Raw genomic sequence first — 20,922 nt, forward strand, 5'->3', positions numbered from 1 at the left:
TCACTCTCCTCCTGCAGGGCACGGTGCTTAGAATAAAGTTTAAATAAATTCTAGTGAGTTAAAAAAAAGCGAGGAAAAATTGTGTTGGAGTTAATGCGTGTCCCCTCTTTGACATACACGCAGAAAATGCCAAACTAGCGAGAAGGCTTCCCCTGGACCAAAATAGGCGAGAGGAGAAGAAAGCACAGTAATGTTTCCAGACAGTCAGCTGAGCGCACTGGACTGTCACAAGATTGCTTTTTATAGAAGGACTCTTTATTGTGGCCGTCACTCTCTTCCTTCCGTCTCACACACACACACACACACACACACACACACACACACACACACACACACACACACACTTGCCCTTTCACTTCCTCTGGTCCCCCTTCCATTGCCCCACAGACTGAAACAGGAAGCGTGTATGAGCAGGGGAAGTTGTCAATATAGAAAACGGAGGAAATCCTACGTCCTAGATTACTTTCGCTCAAATATGTGTACAACGACAAACACACACACACTATTACACCAAAATGCAATCACAGAGATAAGGCCAATAACAGTAACACACACACATATATTGATCACTCTATTCCAGCTGTGCTGACTTGACTGGAAGCCATGGAGACACTAAATAACGACCGTCACATAGCCTTTGTTGATTTCATGCAATGTGTAATTTGTGTGATTAGATTAGGTTAAAGTAAATTACACTGGAATTGAACTGTCACAATGGCAAACAGTCAGTTGTTTACACATGCAAATATAGCTTCAAAGTGCCTAAAAAAGAACCAAGATGACACACCAAACCCAGCATGGATGGCTATTACTCCGTTTCCTATTTCCTGACTCATATAAACATACACACAGTTTACGAAACTACAAACACACAATGCACACTAATAGATTCCTCAAAGGGTAACCACACATTGCCATTAGCTCATTATACACAGAAGGAGCCAGCATGCTCGCTCACTCACTCTCTCCACTCACAAACAGAACCGTCCCTACAGACCGGACACATGCATGCACACACACACACACACAATTAAGCAGCAGCATGGGCACTCAGCAGGATTTAGAGGACAATTAAAAAGCTCAATTAGACTTATACTCTTATTTCTAGAAATGAGCGTGCTACAGATGGCTTGGCTCGCTCTTTGCATTTAAAAACACACACGATGCTGGTTTCCTCCTGGGAGACAACACAGGGGAGATGAAGAGAGGAGGGAGGGATTTGATGTAAATATGTCTAATGGTGCTGCCTTTGCCAGGCTGTTGAGATAAGTGCCCAGTGAAAATGTATCCCACATCCTTAAAATGCAATGTTGCTGATCCTAATATGATATTGCACGTTTTCAAAAGGCAATTCACTTGGCTTGAAATCCCTTTGGTGATTGTAGCTTGAGACATATTGTGTTTGTGTTGTTCCACAGATACATTCACAATCTTTTTTTATTCCCCATGTCAGTCGTTTCCTCCCTCCAGCCTTAAACTATAGACGGAATCGGAGTTTCGGGCTTCCGGTGGAATCGCAATGCATGCTGGGGTGGCAAGCCTAGAAAAGTGAGCACCAACTCTACAAGGGCCGCTATATTGGATTTCTTCTCTACGTGTTTACATTGTATTTAGCTTGTTCTTCAAGCGTGTTGTAAACAAACCTTCTACTCTACAATGAGTTCTGAACTCCTTTCTGATGATGAGGTTCAGATGTGGAAAGTCGAAGCTTTGAAAGTATTTTGCCGCAAGCAGAATTTAAAGGTTTACAGGTGTGCCCTCCCATTCTCTAGAATGTTCTTTCAAGTTTCCCTCCTTGTCTTTCTTTTCTCCCTCTTCTCCCTTTTTGCGTTGTTTCCATAAAAACTAAGTATCACAGTCCCATTGTCTTCCCTCTCCTGCATCCTCCAAGTTTCCCAATGCCAAGTCTGTTGAGTCCGCCGTTGCATAAATCTACTGTTTGTGTCAGTGTCAGTGTCAGTGTGTGCGTGTACGTGTACGTGTGCGAGTGTGTGAGTGTGTGAGTGTGTGAGTGCTTTTGGCCAGGTTACACACTTTGAATAGACAATACTTTTCCATTCAGAAAAAAAAGACACAAGACACACGCTCGCACACAAACACAGACAAACAAGAGGCAGATGGCCCAACCTGTAGGTTTGCCACGGCCCATTTGAGGAAGGGCAATGTTTCACTGTCCGCCCTAACTGGGCACGAACACACACACACACTCACTCACACATGCAGAGTGGGCAATAAATTCAAACAGGCACAATACAACTCCCGCAACGGACACGGTGGGAGCCGCGGCTAACGCCAGAAAAACATACCAAGTCCCTGAGTTCATCCAGAGGTAAACTTGATTCACGCTCACAGGAGGGCACGTGATGCAGTTCTTCAACGATAAAGGAATTTGGCACCATATTAAAGACTTTTTTTTGCCATTCAAACTGTCAGCTTCTCCAACTTTAAAGAGCCTACGAAATGATATTTCGTCAGTGTTATTGGGCTTGGTATATGATAGAGGTTGCATATCTATTGTGAAAGGTGCCATATATATATTTTTATTATTGATGTATTCGTAATAAATCACAATCATAACAGCATAACAATGACTTCCGCTAACAACAATCGATCGCTGCGCCGAGAGCATCCACTTCGGCAATGTTCGGGCGATGACGTCACAAGTAGAATACAGCCGCCAGTGTTCGTCTGCGTTACAGTCGCCGCCAGTGTTCGTATGCGTTGAAGCATCCAGCAAAGACTGCTGTCAATTATTATGAGAAAGAACGCACAACAATCGATCGGCAAGAATACTTGGCAAGCGATGTGTTGTATGGGGATGTGGGTCCGTCTGCAAATCTAGCTTCCCCATTTTATTCTGTAGTTTGAGTAAAAGCTTCTAGTCTATTACATTTTTAACTATCACCCTATTATTACAGAGGTATTGAAACATTGGTGAATGAAGCCACTGACAGAACTGAGGATACCTGTATGATCAGCGACCATCTATTGGACATCCACACTGGGGAGGAAGCTGTGTGTACACCAGTAAGTATACAGACTGTACGTCATCTGTACATTACAGTCGTAGTACCAGTAGACGTGTTAAAAATACAATCACCACATGCATGTACATAATATATATATTTGTTTAATTTGATATCATTGCTCTCTCCATCAATTCAACCACATCTTTTATTCTGAATGTTATTAGATATTTTCCTTATGCAGACATGTATAAACACTATTTTCTACTTGTGACGTCAGAACACGGCGTCGGCTGTTTCCGGTAGCAGCGGTGTCAACATCGGTGGTCGACATACTAAATCGTGATTTATTAAATACTGCGATCATTGTGTCATAAATAACACATCATTTTACAACACAAATAGCATTTACTATCATCAGTAGAAATTCATGTTTATCATTTCGTAGGCCCTTTAACTGTTACAACAAGCTGAAAAACCTGATTTCAACAGCAGCTGGATTAGTGCTTTACTTTTGTTCATTAAATGTGTGGCAGTTAGATGTATTGTAAAGAGTGTGGCATATTCTCAAAGTCATCCTAGTTGAACCGCTTAGGGAAGATAATGCAGTCTTTGAAATGACAAGGACAAAGAAAACAATAAGGTGTGAAATATGTGGTTCCTGTGTGTCACCAGCAGTATCTAAAAAATAATCTGCCATCTTTTCCTGTCATTGTCACTTTGTGGACTCAGGGTGTAGAGTAAAGACTGTAGGCCTTACTTAGAAGGTAACAAGTTGGTGGGTCTCTGAAGAGCTGTGAACCATAAATGAGAAAAATATCAGACCATAAACCCTCCAATATCTCCCTCTGGCCAAAACTCTTTTTCTCTCTAATCCTTCCTCTCTTTTTTTCCTTTTCTTAAAGCTTTCTCTCTCTCTGCATCTTTAGCGATGGTCAAATTAACAGCTAGCCGAGTCATTCCAGCAGCTAATTGATGAGGTCTTACAGAGAGGTGCCCTCAATTTCCACCATCGCTTTGCTTTATACAGAGTCCTTCTTTCTCTCTCTCTCTCTTTCTCTCTCTCTCCCTACCCTAAAATCCCATGGAAAATGGTTTGTAGCCCACATCAGCCTCGGAGAAATAGGGATGAACACACATACACACATCCAGGAGTGCACACTCTCATGCACATGCAGAACAATTGGCGTTCACACCCACAAATGCAAGAGCAAGAACTGTGGCACACACACACACCGACACATGCAAACACACAGAGAGAGAGTGCTAACTCAGAGCTGGAGTTGAGAAGTCCCAGTGGGAAAAGCCACTTTCCGGAACATTTTACCCAATTTGCATTGCTTCTGGCTCCATTGCTCTCTCTGAGGAGAGGATATGGGAATGAAGAACAAGTCACATGTGTGTGTGTGTGTGTGTGTGTGTGTGTGTGTGTGTGTGTGTGTGTGTGTGTGTGTGTGTGTGTGTGAGTCAATGTATGTGTCTCCACAGAGTGTCATAACTAAGGGGTGGGAGAAAACATGTGCGTCAGTAAAGTCAGTAATATGCATCTTTTAGTGATCGAGAACAAAAAAAGCTTGTGTGTGCATTTAACAAAAGCTGCATACTCACTCAGTTACTCAATCCATCTATCAGCATCCAGCCATTCAATACTCCATTTATTTACTCCCAAACTGTTCCACTGAAGGGTGCAAGTCAGGTTTGACTGTTAATGAAATTGGCTCTAAATAAATGTGTTCGGAAGAGAGTCCGTCTGTGATAAATGTTATACACATATCAACACTTAACACACTTAACTGGATGTGAATCACAAGGCCTTAAAAACAAGCACGGCACACAAACATGTACGAACATCCAAGGTTTCATAACATCAGGGCATGTCCCTTGTGGCTTTTACCACTCTACTGAGGACCCTGCATTTCTAAACTGCTGCACACACACACACACACACACACACACACACACACACACACAGCAGGAGAGAGTGATGCAGGACCAATGCATTAGAGAGATGATGCAATGAGAGGAGCTGCGAGCAATCAGTCTGATTAAGAGAGTGTGTGTGTGTGTGTGTGTGTGTGTGTGTGTGCGTGTGTGTGTGTGTGTGTGTGTGTGTGTATTGCCTCTCATCTCCTCCTCTGTGATCCCCACTTGCCTCATCCTCAGAGGAATCAGGCTGTTTTTTCAGAGGTTTGACATTATATCATCTAGTTAGGTACACGTGGAAGTGCAAGTGTGACAAAAATACAGATGTCAATTCATCAGGGGATCCAGAGAGGGAGATGGTAAGGTGGAAAGAGGAATGGATGATGAGAGTGCCCAAGCAGTTAGGAGCCACGTGATGAACCCTTACACAAACATGGCCGATATAACTTAAATATACAGTATAACATATATGAGATAAAAAATTAGGATCGTCTGTACAGTTTTGCAACTAAGTCCGGTTATAATACACCAATTTGTTGCCAGACGCCACTGAAAAAGGAAGGAGAGATTGTTCTTCAGTTTAAGCATTGTGCGGACACAAAACTTTCAGCAAATGAACAACAATTTTAAATCAATCTACATTACTGTGGGCCATATGTCTTACCTGATCTCTACTTTCTGGTCCTGGAGGTCACTTACAATTACAATCCTACCGCTTTATCAGAATCTCCAATCGAAAGCTAATTTCCCTTAAAGCCTGCCTCTTAACTCTAATCACCTAGAGGGACAAACAATAGCCAGGAGCTCCAGGGAGCTACCTTCCTCCAGATGAACTTACCTCAGGCCCTTTCCAATAACCCAGAGTGGCTTTGTGCCTTTAATGTTCTCTTTGATTCTTAGTGATGAAAAAGTGACATCTGTGCTTTCAAGAAAAAGTTTTGGAATTTGTGTTACATAAAAGGAATCTGTGCGGTGAGTTTAGGAACAGGCATAACGCTGATGTTAGAGTGTTTAGATGGCAGTGCCAGTAAAACCATGTTAGCAGTCACACCAAGTCAAATGGAAACGCGTGTTTTAGCCTGTATAAAGTTGATTTATGTTAACAATGTCAATATGATATTCAAGACAAATCACTGCAGTAACATGACACATCATTAACAGTAGGACTAGCTACAGTTCACAAAGAGCTGTGCATATTCAGTATACTTCTGTTTGATTACAATGTATTTGAAAGGACTGTGGCAAACCGAAATCTGCACGGCTGCCATTTAAATAGCATGCCACACATCCTTCCTAGGAAATTCCTTCAAGGAATAAATGACATTATGTTATCACCCACAGCACTGATGTCAAATCCTATTGTGAGGTCGTTGACACACTCACACAGAGACAGTGTGGCACAAGTCTCAGAAAGAAGGTGAGTAGGGTACAATTGCAGCTGTGCCAGTTACTGCACATGAACTTTATCCGGCTGCTTCTCTCTGTCTCTCTAACACACTTCATTCCCAGCGGCAGCCTTGACCCTCCTGCCTCCTCTTCACTCCACTGCGTCACTAAATGCAGCCATTTTGGCTCCCGTAGGGCCCGTGATAGAGCTTTGGTCGCCTCCCGGCCACATTCATACCACTGGGCCTGTAATGAAACTATGGATTTTCCATCGGAGGCCTGACACTAACTGCCTGTTTGTCGTGCATCCAGTGTCTGCTGCGCTATTCTGTACTGTATCTGTGGAGAGGAGAGAAATAATTCCTCCTGCAACACCATTACTGTAATTCTTTTCACATTTTTCTGGCAATGGTAATGGTTTGTCAGCTGAATAGCTTTAACCCACTGCTGTATTCCCGGAGAGTTAAGAAATGTGAAAACAGCTTTTGATTGATAGTGAAGGACGCCAAGAGGAGAGAAAAAACACATTATATCTGATTATATTGTTCTTGTTTTCTCAAATATCACATAATACCCACTTTTTATACACTTTTTACTACCAAATTAGGACATTTTACATCATGCGTATGGATTCTTCGTGAGTCAAAATTCTATAGGGTGGTTGTAAGCAGATGTAATATCAAAGCAACAGAGAGTGTAGACTGAATCCTGCAGCCACTGTGTTGTGCATGTCCTCACAAACACAGAGCTCATCTGCAAGCGCACAAACATGAGGACAGAATGAACATGCAGAGGGAGTTAATGAGCGAGTGTGCTGTCTCTGCAGTTTCATCCCTCTCTCACACATTTCTGTCTCTTGCTCTACCCAAACACACACACCCAGGCACACACACACACACACACACACACACACACACACACACACACACACACACACACAGGGGTAAACATGACCTACAAGCCCACTTATTTCCAACCCCAGTTGAAACTGCATTCCCAGCACTGCTGCTCTAACGTTCAGCAACGTTGCAGCAACCCAGTTCCAATGTTGTGGCTGCGTGTTCAAATCCCCTGCCTGCCCCACAAACATCAATGCTCTCTGTGACTCTTTCTCTCTCTCTCTCTCTCTCTCTCTCTCTCTCTTCTTTCCTCACTATCGCCAGCCGTGGCTGCCCTGACTACTGTTGCCATGGCAACCGAGGAGCAGGCCCGCCACTGGGGGATTTGGAGACAACTTGGAGTAAAGACCCCTATGTTATTGGAGCTTTATTATTGGGTGTGTGCTTGTGTGTGCTCAAAACCCACTGATATCTTCTGCACTAATAAAAAACGGTCTCTCACGGGGGCATCGGTGGAGTCGAAAGTCATACCCTCACCACGACACGGGGAGGACAAACACAATTTAGAGGGAACAATGAAAGCCAAAGGTATACTTATATTTAACATTAGGCCTGTCATTGATTTACCTACAAGGGAATACAATGGAGGGGCGATTGAGCGAGAGAAAGAACAGAAAACAGAAGAATGAAGAAAACTGAGGGAGAAGCCCATGCACTCGTCGCTTTCTCCCCCTCCCTCTCTTATACACACCCCCTGTGCTGCTGGCCCTATCCATTCCAAGGTTATCAGTAATCCAATAGGTTTCCCTGGAAGCAGGACGTTTTCCACAGACACAGCCAATATCCTGAAAGGAGAAACATCCGGAAGGGATTCCTACCAAGAAACACAGTGTTCCCTCTCTTCCTGTCTTTCTCTATGACAGGATGAAGGGGTTCCTTCCGTCCTCGCCTATTTCTTCCATCTGTTCTGCCCATTTCTTTTTTGGTTTCTGGGACATTTTGTTGTTTCATATGAAATGTTCAGTGCGTAGTCACACACGGTTAAAGTGCGGACTTGTTAGACATGAATACTAGTACATGTACGCATAAATGCATGTCGGCTCCCTACACTGAGTGGAAATCATTTCTTAAAATCACCCTAACTGCCACACTACGGAAACTATCAACCGTATTCTCTCTGATCAGGCACACACACTCATGAACACACACAAGGTTGAAATGAGAGGGTCTGGTGTTATTTCTGGGCCACTAGTTCCCTACTCCCTGACCCATAAATAGACAGAACAAGGCTCTTATGGATGATAAGACATAGCTGGCAGTCCTTGGGCTGCTGCTGCTTGGAGCGAAAACAGACTGAAGATGCAGCAGGGTTGGCATCAAACAGCGGGGTGGGGTTACATGGACTTAAGCTCAGTTCTTCACTAATGACAAATAATTCAACCTCCACAGAAATCCATTGAAATCCACTGAAGCTGATTTTTAGCTTGTTTACAGTGCAAGAAAGTCCATAAAGTATTTACATGATGCTTTGATAGGACCATATGATGACCACTACTGTAATGTACAGTATGGTGACTTTAGTTACCGCACATGCACTATCTGCTGCTGCAGTTCATGCAGAGTGTGGTGCATGTCTTCGTATGTATGTGTACATGTTCTCTTGTTTCCTGCCTGTTCTTCCTATGGCGCGCCTGTGTACTTGCATCCGTTAATGAGTGTCCGTGTGTGCAGCCTCTCTCTGGGGACCCTGTTTGCTGTGCTTTAATTAGCTTAATCCACCAGGAACACATGGACGGAGGAGTGGAGAAGGAGAAGAGCTCGGAGGATGGTTGGAGGGTGAGGTGGCAGAGAGTGAAGGGTAGACGGAGGAGAACATCTCTCCCCCTGTCATTTGGTACTCATCCTCCAACGCACACGCACACACACACACACACACACACACACACACACACACACACACACAATCTTGGCTGTTGGCAGTGTCAGTAGCTGGCCAGACCATTGTAAAACCCACAGGGAGGATGAAACTGTCTCCGAAATGGCCACATGTGCTGTCGGAGGCCAACTGAACCATTTCCAGGGAGACACTGCATTCAAACAGTAGCCAAGCTAAATGACCAATTAAATATAATAGTGAGGGCTTAATTGGTGTTAGCCAATTTAGAATGGCACTGGGCAATTAAGGTTATAGAGAAGGTATGGAGGAGACTGTGGGGAGAGTCTGTGTACTTTGGTGTGCTAATTCAGCAACCCATACTAGTACTTGTGGCCAAGAGATGTTATGGGAGAAATGGTGTGGAGAACAGAGGGGGGGTGTAAAGTAGGTAGGTGAAGTAAAAATAAGATGTGAGGAGAAAAAGAAAGAGTTGGGAGAGAGTAGGTGGGGAGCGAAGGAGGAAGAGAAAGAGAGGACTGGAGGAGGGAGGGAACGACAGAAGATGCACAAACAAATGCTAGCCTTGGGAATAGATGCAATCAGCTCAGTCAGTCAGCTAATGACTAATTCCATGGAGAAAAGAGAGGAGCAGAAAGAGAGTAGCAATGGTGTGAGTAAATCAAAGAGAGAAAAACAGAGGGGCTGAGTGAAAGAGACTAGAACTGAAGGGGGAACAAGAGACAGACAGGGAGAAGAGAGATAGATGCATACATGACTAATTAAAGACTCCATCAGTTTGAAACATTTGAACCAAAGGAAAGGACGGATAAATATTTTACCGTGAAGAAGAGACGATGAGCTCTCTCTCTCTCTCAGACTTAAGGGACACTGGATGGTGAGAGGAGAAGGAAGGATGCAGGAAAATAGAAAAGAGAGAGGCGGTGAAAAAGAAATAACCCTCTGCGAGAAAGTGAATAACACTCTATGCCCAGTGAGCCTCCTCTTAAATGCCTAATTCTTCATTTTTAAGGGCTTAGTAGATGGAAATGGTAAAGCCACAAGGTCAGCAGCACCAATAATGGAGCAATTAGCTGGTTCTTTGCTAGCTCTACTAACGCTAAAAACAAGAACCTAAGCCACTGCTGAAGCAACTTACTCCTCTTAATTAGCACTAACTGAAATATCAACTCAATAATTAGAGTGAACTTGCCGCCCTGCACACAAAGAACAAACCAACCAAAGAAACTAAAGTGAGTTCACTTTAGCCAACTGTTACGCTGAAAGATTAGCCCGAGGGTATTAGACCAGCATGGAGGATTGGCTTTCCGCTTGGCTATCACAAACTCCTATGCTAACAGGATTAGCCACAGGGTCATTGCAATATGCCTAGCAGTGGCCAGGAGGTGAGCAGGCTAAAGACAGGCAAACCAGGGGCAAGTTACCAAGCCAGCTAGCATCGAGAAAAGGCTTCAGGCTGAAGCTTTTTCGCTCTGGGGGACGCAGGGCGGGGGAGGGTAATTAGTTAGACGGCGGGAAATGCCACCATGCTGTGGAAGAAGGATGAACACAGAGAGCTTGTTGAATTCTGAGTTGTTTATGTGCGTGTACCTCAAGGGTGTGTGTGTGTGTGTGTGTGTGTGTGTGTGTGTGTGTGTGTGTGTGTGTGTGTGTGTGTGTGTGTGTGTGTGTGTGAGAGAGAGAGAGTGCCCAGTGTGAACATTGCAGCCCTGAAATGCTCCCAAAGCAAAGGATAGCCATGTGATGACACACTTGTAACAACAACAAAAACAAATAATTCCAGTAATTGCATTTTCTGTTAACTAATAAAATACTGAATGGAAATGTATGCGGGAGAGTAAAAATGTGTCTTTGTTTCTATACCCAGAAACATTAATCATCTTAACGTCACTAAACCAGAGGAACTAATCAAAAACAATCTATTAGGAATCTATTAGCTTGGCAATGGGTAATCTGATAAGCCTGCTATAGTCGCTTCCCATAGGAGAGTGTGCGTGTGTATCTCGTACTGTCTACATTCTTCACAGTAGATTAGCTAATTTGATAGTAAGTCCCATATTTACACTCATTTACACCCGTCGTTTGGTATAATGAAGATGAAGGAGCCCCATCACAGTAAGTTGTGTCTTGTTTCATTATATGTCCTACTTCTATTCAAGTGTTGCTTTCTGTAAACAGTTGATCATTCCTGCCATTTTATTGCTAAAGGGCTATGTAGCTTTCAAATGCGGTTGTTAAGGGCTTGTGGAGGAGCTGTATAGCCATTTGACAACAGCCCTTTTTAAGCCAAGGCACATACTGTGAGCCGCTGGGCTTAATTGCAAGGAACAAAAGCGAGAGCTGTATGTAAGATACAGCCACTGTGGGCCAAAGGTAATCTATGCCCGCTGTGCCACTCATGCCTAACCCTCTGGACACTGTGCCGCCATCCAACGGGCCCCAGCGTGTGTCCAAGTTTGTATATACCTGCATGAATGTGCTCATTTTGGCTTGTTAGCTTGAGATATGACATCCCTTCTGGTGTCAGCATATGTGTGTCTATGTGTGTGCGTGTATGTGTGTGCGTCTTGCCAGAAGTGAGTGTACCCACGGAGCCTTGGCACTGCGCCATCCACCAGGTGTGCTGTTGGCTGAATCAGTTGGCATGGACAGACCTTTACCAGGACACTAAATCCTCTACCCAAAACTTTCCTCTGTTCAGGTACAAATCATGCTCCATGTCAACGCCAATGAAGATTTGCTGCATATTTAATTTAATTTAATTTAATTTAATTTAATTTATAAGCCAATATAACATGATATTGACAGTCTGATGCACACAAATGTGATATCTGGCTGATAGAAATATACTTAACCTACTGGTATTATATATAAAAAATGAGAGTATAATTTTCAGGAGGATTGTAACGTTGCACATATATACGATATGAAAAGCAGGGATTCTTTGATGTTTTATCCAGAGATGTCTAATGGAGATGACCTAGAAACAGGCTGTCCTCACTTGGATCATGCGAGCATCCCAGCTTGCATCCAGACTCTTCTAATCTTCCCATAAAAATGGATTCTAGCATGGTACATTTATTATTCATCTCCCTCGCTCTTTCTTTTCCTTCTGTCTCCTTTTTCTCCCGGCTTTCTTTCCCCCTCTCCTCTACTACTCACTTTGCCTCATTAACCCCTGGTAGTAGTGAATTAGGGTGGGAACACCGAGGTACTGAATGAGTGCCGTGCAGTGCGGTCACGCGCTGTTGGACTGGGCTGAAGTGCATTAGCACTGAGATTATCAAGGGGCTGAACTGTTTTCATCAATGGCTTTAGCTAACATAAGAGCCCAATGTAACTTATCCTGCGCTTTAAAAGTGATAAGCTTTTTGCACTGCACTGGTGAGTTTACGCTGAGTTCTATTAGAGTAAAATCAATCTGCAGTAATTCATTCAGTGTCCCTTAAAGTCGCCAGTCCTTGGTAGTAAGGTAGGGAAATATGGATCATGTTGGCAGATGAGGCTCTTGTGGAATAAAGGTGTAGAGTTAGAGACACTGGTTTAATGAGTGTAGGAGATTGGGTGGCATTAAATCTTTTAAGAAGACCCCTCATTACTGTCTACCCTTACATACCTACAAGTGCTACAACCCATTTCCTTAGGTGTAAAAGTATGTGTATGTATGCAAAAGTTATGATGTACTTACTTTTACATGCAACATTCTAACATGTACAGTATGTACATTTCAATGTCTGTACGATGTGTGTGTGTGTGTGTGTGTGTGTGTGTGTGTGTGTGTGTGTCCTGCCCTTCTCTTTAATGAGAGAAAATGATTAGAGAAAAATAGTAATCACTACATCGCATCTCAATGCGCACACACAACGCTTAACTATTATCAGGGAAAGGAATCTTTGATCACAGACGGAGACAGACAGAGAGAGAGAGGAAAGAGAATATGTGAGCAGCAGATGAAACAGAAAAAATGAGAGAGAGAGAAAGCAGAAGCGGAGAGGCGACGTGAAGAAGAAATGGATGATTCCTTTTTACTAATTCATAACTGTAGTTTTATAGTGGCTATTTGGGTTAAAATTAAAGTTATGGATGCCTTTTAGATATTCCTTAAACTTATCATATCCAATAATCTATATGGCTGTTTCTCTCACACTGATAAAAGCAGAGGGGGGAGCATCCTGGGCCTGAAGTCACACCTGCATCTTATATTAACTGTGTGAAATTCCCTCCTCAGTTGCTCTCCCTGAGGTTTCTTCCATTTTTCCCCCTTTTAATTATGGGGTTTCTTTTAGGAAGTTTTTCCTTGTGTGATGCGAGGGTCTAAGGACAGAGGGTGTCGTAACCTGTACAGTCTGTGAAGCACACTGAGACAAATGTGTCATTTGTGATATTGGGCTATACAAATACATTTGATTTGATTTTGAAATTCTGCACTGACACCCTCTAAGGCTTGAGAGTGTCTTTGTGTATAAATGTGTGTATGTGTGAGAGTCAACAGGGAGATGCTGTGTGCTTTGTTAGGTTGAGTTAAACCTCACAAGAGGAAATGCCAGCAGATGGGAGAAAGACTCGGGCTGGCAATAACGAGAGATAATTGATATCCACATGCTTCAGCAGGACGCACACATATGGAAATATATGGAAACACTCACTCAAAATCTGACGAGTACGCAGTGTTTCCTGCACCCTAAGCGCTGTAGCCTGACTGCACAGGACAGAAATCATACAACATCGTGCTCTATACGGGAAAGCTAGCTGGCCGGCTAGTTCCTTTGATTAAGTTGATTTCATGCTAGGTTGCATGCTAAGAGAGGGTACTTGTGGTGAGGAAGAGAAATATATACTGTATATGCTTGGCTTGTCACGCTCACATTAAGGCTTAACGGGGCTATATGTACTCAGAAAACGCCATTTAAAAGCTGTGCTGTCAGGAGAGAGAAGAAACCTCTGCAGAAAATGACACATTTTGCCTTTAATTTGGGAACATCCTGATAAGACTGGATGAGTGATGGCGCTCTGGGAAAGAGCTAAATTAAGTGGAAAAACTCTGTGTTAAATGCAAAGTGTAAGTTATGTTTTTTTTCTTAAGCGCCCAGTCTTTACTTCTATTCCCTCTACCGTATCTGATCCCTTTCATCATTCTCTACATCTCCATTTCCCCCGTCTTTCTCATCCGTTCTGCGTTTGTGTGACCGCATGAAGTTGTGTGAACTAATGACCGAGGACTACCAAACGCCTGCACAAAGCCAGCCTTTGTGCTGCTGCCCGGGCCATGCAACTCGTGGCGCGGCTGACTGAGCCAAATGATGACACACACGCGCGCACACACACACACACACACACACACACACACACACACACAAAGTCACTATGCTATATTTTCTGATTAAGGTTTTCAGTTCAGAATCTTATCGAGCTGAAAGATAACACACATACCGAGAGAGGGAGAAAGAGTTAACACACACACACACACACACAGACACACACAGACACACACTTCTTCCCTCACCTCTCCTCCCTGACTACTACTCAAATATTATTGGTGTGTTTCATCAGTATTTATTTATTCCTTTTTGGGTGGAGGTCCTGTCTGTAAGAGCTGGGAGGTGGACGCAAACATTTAAATGAAAGTTCCAAACACACACACAAACACGCACATGCACTCGCTCAGGGGAGTTTGACAGGGCAGCATTATGCACCAGTAGAATAACAATCATCAGTCAATTAGGCTGTGACATGGTCCTCTGATGGTGACACCGTCAGTCCTGGTGGAATACATCAGTGACTCCACACAGCAATATATACACACAAACGACAAACTGTCACTTGCTATTAACCCCTAGAATGCCACGTGTATGCCACAGTGTAGAGTCACTCTAAAAACACAGATGTAATGGTAAAGGTGACACCAAAAACATTAAGAAACATGCTTTGGTTTTTAAATGATGGTTAGTCCACCTTAAAATAGACAAACCGTTTTCACAATATGAAATACAAAATATTACCAATGCTACAGTTACTCTCGAGTGCTCAATCAAATGATTGTTTATCAGTGTAAACAAATAAAATGCAGGATTTATAGTGTATGACCATTTACTTTCTAGACAACAGTTGAAATTCTTTCATTAGGAAAAAAAAGAAATGTTTACAGAAAAGAGAACTGATCACATCTTTCATGGTCAACTAGCTGGAGTAAGTAAGTATGTATTCATACTCGTTATATTTTATGGAACTTAGATGTCGGTTTGTCGGATTCTTTCACCATTTATTCCTTTTGCAAATTGAATAATCTTTTTCTATTGCGTCACTTTAACGTTGCTCGTCTACAGCTTTTGATCGAATAAAACTAGCGACCAAACTCACAGAATCTGTAATCACCGTTCATAAAAGCCAACTGTGCCTTAAAGAGGCACACTGCATGTAGCAGCTATTACATATCAAATCCCATCTATCATCTTGATGTTTAGATTGTAGCTGCTTGGCTCGTGCCGTCATACTCTCACCTTTTAAGATGATAGAGCTGATAGGGGTTCGTGTACTTGCTCAAGGACAGAACCAATGCTAATTAGTTTATGGAAACACTTTGGCTGGTGCAGAGGTCAATAATGTTATCGTTTGGTTGTGAGACATTCACACTAACTAACACACGCTCTGCTGCCCTCAGCTTAAAGAATCCCATTTGAAAGACTTTTATTCTGCATTTATTTTAAAACAACGGTCTGACTTTTTCAGTATAATTAGTTTTTTTGTTACACTAAAAGTCTGATGTTGGAACAGACTGTTCCTGCTGTTGTTAGGAGCTTTGAGTTTGCTTCATTGATGCCCCGATCAGATGAATGACAGCAACTTCCCACTGCACCCACCTGAGTCTGGCAAGGCCACAATGGGCTCACAGCGGGCACTTGGGGCTCTAACCACCTGGCACACTGGCCACATACACCCAGCAGATGGCTCGAATCGGCCCCCCGATGGATGGCGCAGCTGAGGAATCTTTATGCGTGTTTGAGTGTAAATGTGTGTGCCGTTTCAAACAACAGGCACTTACAATAGGTATTGGATTATCGACAAGGATCCTCTCTTTTGTCTGGTGTCCTAAGACCACCTATTGAGATTGTGTGGGTCATAGTGAATGCCCTTTCATTGTCAATGCTCAACAGTGCCTTAAAGTTCAGAAGTGGCCGAGAGAATCACCAGAGTTTCACTTGAATGTCCATCTGCTGACTGCTTTACAACACAGACAGAGGCGGTTTAGCTACGGTGTTTCTTTAGACGGGAAGAGAGAGCGAGAGTTAGATGTGATACAGTATGTAAAGTTGGCGTGTTGACAGAAGAACAGTGACCAAAGACGGGCCGAGCCAAGCTGACAGAAATAATGAAACAGCCAAAAGGGAATGGAGCCTTTTAATCCTAAATATTAAGTGCAGTGGACAGCCAGCACGCCGCTGTGTCCTTGACCGCGGCGGTATCCAGATGACCGCTAGAATTAGTTAATCACACCGGTGGACATCACCTCTCTTCATCACTTCCTTCTCTCCTCTTGCTCATCTCCCAATCTGCTCCATCTTTCTATCGCCTTTCCTCTCCTATCTTTGCCCCATCAAACCAGGACTCATTAGTAAAAGCTTCCCCTGCATGCGTGCGTATGTTTGTGTGCGTGCGTGCAACAAAGCACAGAGGGACTTCATTAGTGCATTAAACATGTTATTTGTGCCACCGTCTTGTTGCCCTGGACAACCTTGAGCTAAAGAGTTGGTTAATAATAGACTGAGTGTTAACACAAGATATCAAAGCACTTCAATAGCGAATGTGCTTCAGCTAAAATAATGTTACTTAAAAAGGAAACATCTTCCAGGACCTTGAGGAAGAAAATATCCATTTGGCATACACTGGTTGTTTATTTTTATCTATACAGCCATGATAATAAAACTTTTCCCAAACACAATTCTGTCAATCCTTCCACTTCCAAAGCAGAAAGCTGCCTCCTTTTAGCACAGTCATCAATCACAGCAATATTCTAGCTGTTTCTAACCCCCTCTCTCTTCCGCACCCTCAGGCAATGCTATATACACAGCATTTAATGCTAGTGCTCTCCAGAGGAAAGTGTAAGAACGGGAAGACGCTTTATCATTACATTGTGGTCAACATGCACTCCCACAAAACTGTCAAAAGCTCAAAACACACTCATGTAGAAACCTGATGACTAAAACATTGAATTCTACTGATAAGATAACATATAAAATCAATTATAGAAAACATTAAACATAACAAATCTGTTATCACATGCTACCAAGACACTTGCTCTTTTTATTTGTATGCTCATCTGTCTCTTTATTACTTTGCCTTTTTTCTCTTTCTCTCTTACTGTCACATTCTTCTGGCAGAATTGTGTCTCTGTGTGATAGTAAGTGTGCTCGAATGTCAGGTTTTAGATAGTGTTCTTTCTATGCAAATTAAATATTTTCCAAGACCAGATTTCTTGTTGTTTTGGAGTTTTCTGTCTGAAACAGAACGCAGCCAAAAGAACTGCAGGCTCTTTGGCTCCGTTGTAACACACACCCCTAAAAACAACATACTGTACCTCAACATTGCTTTCCCAGGTGACACACACACACACACACACACACACACACACACACACAGAGAAGAACTGACATGTGACGATAGCTAAATAAAGGGACTTCTGCCAAGCTAAGTAAATGGGTGTCACTTTGACAAATGCACAGCGCTGAATCTTAGTCAACACTGTATTGTTTGTCGTCTCTCGCTCCTTCAGAAACACAAAACACACACACACACACAAATCCATGCCATCACAAACGTACACACATTATTATGCATACTGTGAGTGACAAACACACAAACATTGCGTGCATACGCAAACACGCATTAAAAGCACACTAACACACAGGCCGATTATATATTCATAATATTGAATGGATGACGGGTCTTGAGCAGTGCGGCGGGAAACGGAGTGAATTCTAATGAGCTACCATTTACCCAGAGAGCTCCATTGCCCATAGACTGGATACACACACACACACACACACACACACACACACACACACACACACACACACACACACACACACACACACTAGCCAATACCAAGGCTGCACACGGGCATGTAACACAGATAGAATCACAATTATGGGGTAATGTAAGAGTGTACATCTTACATACAATTGCCATGTCAACCAAAAATATATTCAACCCAGTTGTCACTCTGTTACATTAATGTATAGTGAACATGGTTTTATCCAAGAGCCTGCGCATTCCCCCACAAAAGGGTACAACCGCTGCATCAGTGCAGTTAAAATAAGTATCACACAAACCCCAAATTGTAGTGTGGAAATTAAACTAAAAAGACAACTTAAAAATCTTTAAGCAATTCCCTCCTAAACTGCTCTACAGAGTCATATGAAGCTGAGCAGCACACAGAAAGCTAAAAATCGTATTCATCTCAGCACTATCCATGTAGCCTCAATCTACCCACCTGAATTATTCCAGACTACACAGCTGACCACAACAGATAAGCCATTCACCAGTCAACGCTGTTGGATTGATTGAAGGCAAGCTCTTAAAATTAGAGGCGAGGCGATATGTGGCATTGGGATACAGCAGTAACATTTTATGTGTGACGTGACTAACATGACAATCAATGAGGGGAGTAGCCACAGACTCGCTTTAAATTGCTTGTTAAACGAACAGGTTTTAAAGAGGCCCTTGAATGTCCTATTGGAGGTGTCCACTGGCGAGAAAAAGAGAGTTGACGGCGTTTAATCTTAGTGTGAAAAAAGTGCCTGCCAAGTGTTTCGTGTTAATGCAGAATGATTACGTTGTAAGCACGCAGTTCATTAAGAGAGCAATAACCACCAGTGGCAGAAAAACTACTCGCCACTCAAAACTGAAGCTGAATCCCTTTCTCTCTCTAAATGTCCTTGGAATGACAAGTACCAAAAAGAAAGTTTGTTCTACACTTGACATGTAGGCAATTCTGCTTGAACCACAGAGCTCAAAATCCAAAAAGAATATGTCATTGTTTTCCGTCTTTGTTTTAACTTTTAAATGCACTGTAAGGCGACGTTGGGTGTCCTGAAAGGCGGGAAAATCCCCACATCAAAACAAACAGAACAATCATCCCTACCTTCTTCAGTTTGCCATTCCGCGTGCCAACAAAAGCCACAGTGTTGCCACGGTAGTCGTACGCCGCCACCGAGGTCATGCCATCATCTTTGTCGATGAAGAGGGGGATACCCTCGATGGTGCTGGTTCCCCCCAGAGGCTGGTTGAAGTCCTGGCCACAGAAGTTATCGTCTATCTGCAGCGGCTGGAGGAAGGAAGAAAAGACAACAAGTAAGACGAGAGGCCCGACAAAAGAACAAAACATTTTCTAAATTGTATTCTGATTCCAAGGATCTCCTTTTCTAGAATTCATTTTCTACCTTAATAAGAAAAAACACAAATGTCAGCAGTGAAAGATGCTTTCTATGGGTTGGGTGTGTCACTGAGGTTTGTCGTGTCAATTGTGTATTTAGATGTTATAAATACCACAAAGTCCTTTTTATCTTGTGCCACTTCTTGCTAAGTACACTTTAAATAATGTCCTTTTTTGTATTTTGAAGCCTTATTTTTGTTAAAACAAAATAAAGAGAGAAGAGGGACTAGGAGAGAGCAGGGAGTGAAACCTAACAAAGCTACGGATCAAGCCCGAGACATCGAGCGCCTTAGCCCAGTGATTCAAAGGACGACCCTCCGTAAAACATCTTGAAAGCAATCCACTTGTTACTTGTTTATATATCACAGCGGGAGTTCAGACAAGGCTATAAGTGCAGCATCTAACTTCAATGCTTTCACTTGATTATCCTACATGTTGAGCATCCTATTCAAACATGAGCCATTCGTTAACACACCCTTCTTTCTGTCTATCAGAATCCCACCGTGCAAAACCTTTCGCATATTGTAAAGTGTTCAGTCACGGTGGTAACATGGTAGTAAGGCTGGTGACCATGTGACAATATCTGGAGCATTCCCGTGTCACGAGGGGCCCATCGCCCCAGGCAATCTGCTGACCCATATGATGCCTTAACCAGTTACCACACGCACACGCACACACACAAAGCATAATCAGTTGCCTATGGAGTAGGGTTAAAGTGCCACAGACAATGAAGGGTTTGTTAAAGTAACAAATGTTTTACTTTTCTACAGACATAACTTGACAAGTCACACACACCAAATCATTAATTGGTGACACCCAATTTGAACTTTGTCTAGCCTTTCAAATCTGAGAATTGACCATGTCCTTCTGCTTTATAACTCTGTAAAAATCATCTTAAAATAAAGACATCAACGTGGGCTCAGGGAAATTGTGATGGGAGTTTTTGACGACTTGAAAATAGTGGTCATGATAATGAAAGTATTACCTATTAGCCCAAGGTTTGATCATAAAAACCTTTGTGTGTCAATAAAAAAAAGTACTTTTTGGATGCTGCTTTGGCAATATTGTTTTTGACAGAGACCAAATGTGTGTGTGTGTGTGTGTGTGTGTGTGTGTGTGTGTGTGTGTGTGTGTGTGTGTGTGTGTGTCAGACTCGAGGTTGCTGAGTGACTGCTAAAGTGTGGGACTGAATGGGTGTCAGTGTGTGTCAACCAGAGCCAACAGACACATGTGTACACACACACACACACACACACTTGGGGAGTGTGTAAATGGCGGTGTAATCCACAGTCTTATCACTACATCATCTGATTGATCCACACAGGAAAAAAGATAACACCCCTCACCCTCACTCTCTCCCTCCCAATCTGCCTACAGCACAGCACATGTCAATAACCCGTTATTCTGCCTTTTTCTACTTTCTCGCTCTTTTTCTCCTTCTCCTTTCAGCTGACACAGTAACTGAGCAAACATCAATATCTTCTC

At 42.9% G+C, this 20,922-nt stretch overlaps 1 protein-coding gene across 5 annotated transcripts in view; it reads right to left on the reverse strand.

Moving 5' to 3' along the window:
* The window catches only part of plxna1b (plexin A1b), a 185,371-nt gene that overhangs the window by 117,504 nt on the left and 46,945 nt on the right, over positions 1-20,922 (reverse strand). For all 5 annotated transcript variants that reach the window (XR_003832241.1, XM_029430967.1, XM_029430969.1 and 2 more), the window contains one exon: positions 19,147-19,329. Coding sequence is in view for 4 of the 5 variants with exons in the window: in XM_029430967.1 (XP_029286827.1) it covers positions 19,147-19,329 (183 nt within the window). In the remaining variant the exon portion in view is untranslated. The remainder of the gene's footprint in view (positions 1-19,146; positions 19,330-20,922) is intronic.

The sequence above is a fragment of the Cottoperca gobio genome, chromosome 5, assembly GCF_900634415.1.
Source record: "Cottoperca gobio chromosome 5, fCotGob3.1, whole genome shotgun sequence".
NCBI lineage: Eukaryota > Metazoa > Chordata > Actinopteri > Perciformes > Bovichtidae > Cottoperca > Cottoperca gobio.